This window comes from Hordeum vulgare, chromosome 7H (genome assembly GCF_904849725.1).
Source record: "Hordeum vulgare subsp. vulgare chromosome 7H, MorexV3_pseudomolecules_assembly, whole genome shotgun sequence".
Classification (NCBI taxonomy): Eukaryota; Viridiplantae; Streptophyta; class Magnoliopsida; order Poales; family Poaceae; genus Hordeum; species Hordeum vulgare.
In genome coordinates, this window is record NC_058524.1 from 198,958,306 (window position 1) to 198,961,470 (window position 3,165).

At 59.3% G+C, this 3,165-nt stretch overlaps 1 protein-coding gene across 1 annotated transcript; it reads right to left on the reverse strand.

Moving 5' to 3' along the window:
• Positions 1–1,731: 1,731 nt before the first annotated feature.
• Positions 1,732–2,890, reverse strand: LOC123409086 (E3 ubiquitin-protein ligase RNF123-like). Its single transcript, XM_045102073.1, has one exon. The coding sequence runs from the start codon at positions 2,685–2,687 to the stop codon at positions 1,926–1,928; it is 762 nt and encodes a 253-aa protein (XP_044958008.1). The 5' UTR covers positions 2,688–2,890; the 3' UTR covers positions 1,732–1,925.
• Positions 2,891–3,165: the final 275 nt, after the last annotated feature.

Consider the following 3,165-nt stretch of genomic DNA (forward strand, 5'->3'; position numbering starts at 1 on the left):
GAACCCTATGAGAACTAGTTTCAATTAACACTTCTACGGTGGGCTAGTTTTTTTAGGTGGATTAGATGCAACTAGCTCCAATCTAACCCTTTTGTTTGGATACTTTAAGACTAGTTGAACCCAAACTAACTCAAACTAACTCTAGCCCATGGATCCAGGGGCGTTGGAAGATCTCCCCCACGTTCTCCTCCGTTTGTTTCCCAGTGTGTTCTCGATCGCTTTCGTGGCACCCGGCTCGCTGCCGCACGCGAGGAATACTAGAGCCCAGATGTTCGCCGCCCGCGGTAAAAAAAGGAAAGAAAATCACGTCGAGTCATTGCCGCCGTGCTGCAGCGCCCGGCGCCGGCCGACTTGCCATAGTTCCACGGAGCGCTCTCGGTCGCTGTCCACCCCCTCTTTTCCTCTCGCGGCCCGGCACGTCGGCGCGCGCCGTTGCCGTCGGAGACGACAAAACCAGGAGCAGATAAGCACACCTCTCATGAATCATGATCAATAATCCCTTCAAACCCCAACCGGAGGCCACACGTTGTTGATTGGCGCGAGTCTTGACCAGTATTAACGCGGAAACATTGCATCGAAACGCGACGGGATAAGTGTAACATAGGCGCGACGTGGACGAACGGGCGATGCTTATAACTAACTAAATGGATGAGACCAGACCGTGCTTGTGAGTGACGCCTGCATTGCACTAACCCGGCCAAAAGAAACCGATAATGCATCCGCCAGCAGCAAAGCGGCCGTATTTGCGCCCGAACAGAGCCCCCAACCCAACCACGGTGGTGTGACGTGATGAGACGCTGGAAAGACGGTTGCTAACAAATTGGCCGGGTTGGTGCGGCGAGCCATCCGCCCGGTTCCATCAAGCAGCTCTTTGCCATGTGAGCGAGCGAGCCAGCCAGCGTCCCGCACCCAACCTCGTACACCGGGTTGGGTTTGCGACGAGCCGGTGAGCGGCTCGCCGAACCGACCCGGGGAGGTGTTCTCGACGGGCGACGCTCTCCCGTGTGCGGTGTGCCCCGTCACCGCAGAGGACGAAAGGGAAGGTTCTCTGGCGCGCGCACTACCCCAGCCAATTCCCTCCATTCATTGGGTCCGTATCACTGAACCAACGCCGAGCTTTGACGGGTCACCCGCGTTTAATGAGCCCTCGTCCTATACTTGTACTAGTACGTCTACCGCTTTTTTTTTTTAGCAACCTTCGATTTGCAAGAGCTCTGCTCGATTCTTGCGGGCAGAACTGAGGAATGCACGCGGCAAATCACGCTCTAAATGCGCTGGCAGCCTGACACCTCCTGAGATTGTGCATCACTGATGAACAAACAAATACTCTATGAATATGAAATGCGCTCCACGCAAGTGAGGGGTGAATTAAATGTGTTCATGCCTGAGAGCTGCATAGCGGAGTGGAGCGGAGCAGAGAAGTAAATTAATCAATTGGAGCTCCCGATGGAGGGCATCTCGAGATCTCCAAACACTGCGTGCTTGCTAGCTGGACAGCAAAGCTAGTGTATAGTGCCGCCTAGTAGTACTAGTACTAGTACTATACTGGCAGAAAGTAATTCTGATAGCTAGTGATAGATTGATTAATCTCGAGTCAAACCCAAGTAATCTTGTTTAACCTGCCACCACCCAAGGCACCCACCCTGATTGATTGGTTACCAACAGGGAACAAGAACTTGCACACTGACGGAAAGAAAAGTAGTAGAAATGTGCAATTCAGAACAGGTGAAGTGAAGCAAGCTGTAACAGCATTCGACGATGATTGTTTGGAGCTCAACATTTGTCATCTTTTTCTTCCGGGTTTTACAGAGAATGGGCGGAGGGATCTATTAGCTACGTCTGGATCCTATCTCAGCTGCAGTAGCTCATCTCGCCGGCGGCGAGCTGAGAGGCGGTCAGATGGGGAGGTCGGCACGGCAGCTTGATCAGAAGATGTCGAGGACGTCGAGGATGGCGGCGTTGCAGAGCGGGCAGCGGCCGCGGACGGCGAGGAGCTCGCGGGCGCAGGCGCGGCAGAAGGTATGGCCGCACGGGATGAAGGCGGCGCCCTTGGCCCGCGCCATGCACACGCAGCAGCAGCCGGCGCCTCGGCCCGGCTCCGGCAGCTCCGCGTCGTCCTCCGGCACCAGCGCGTCCTGGTCCTGCGACGACCGCTCCGACGCGGCGACCGCCACCACCGGCTCCTGCTCCTGCTCCTGCTGCGCCGTGGCGCCGGCGCTCCACTGCCTCTCCGTCTGCTCCAGCAGCGCCATGAGGGACACCCTCTCCCCCTGCTCCTCCTCCTCCCGATCCGTCGTCAGCTGCGGCGGCGGCGCCACGGGTGCGGTCAGCGCGGGGCTGGAGGCGGTCTGCGGGGCCGGCAGGGACACCGCGCGGCGGACGAACGGGTCAGCGGCGGCGACCACGGCCGGCTGGTCGTCGCGGATGATGTCGAGTAGCGTCCGCGCCGCGGCGGCCGCGACGGCGGCGCTGGAGGAGGGCGGCGAGGAGGAGGCCCGGCGGTCGGCCTGCATGGCGGAGGCGAGGGTGACCGCGGCGGCGCGGCGGCCGTCGTCCTCGTCGCGCAGCTTGAGCAGGTCGCGGAGGTTGTAGGAGCCCGGCTGCCCCTGGGGCGCGACGGGAGGCGGGCCCACGGCGGCCAGCTGGTCCGCCAGCGTGACGCTGCGCCGCAGCACCCTCCCCTCCATCTCGGCGGGCGGCGCGTCTGGACAGCCCGAGGTGTGGAAGAAGAGGGACAAGGCGGGGAAAGGGAAGAGAAGGGAAGCGGCAGCGGCAGCGGCAGGGCGTCGGGTTAATGAAGGGCGTGGCGCGCGTGAGACTGAGCGTGTATCGTATCGGCGAAGGGAGGGGGGGATTTTTTCAATGTTTTGATCCCTAAGACGGAAGTTCATTACAAAACGAACCGGGTTGGAAAGTATTTCACGTTTTGACTTTTTTGGAAACGTCAGAGACCGTGGCGTTGCAGGACTTAGCAGAAACGTCAGTCTACTGGACGTTGCAGGCCTCATGTGCAACGCGAGTCTACTAGACGTTGCAGACCAAAGCTGAAACGCCAAGGGGGCTGGCGTTGCAGACCAAAGCAGAAACGCTAAGCTCCCTGGCGTTGCAGGGCTCATAAGTAACTGGCCCGCGGCCCCTTCCTCCACCTCCACTTCTTTCTTCCTC

Excerpts from the sequence above, each read along its gene's own strand:
- LOC123409086 (XM_045102073.1), bottom strand. The coding sequence starts at position 2,687 with ATGGAGGGGAGGGTGCTGCGGCGCAGCGTCACGCTGGCGGACCAGCTG.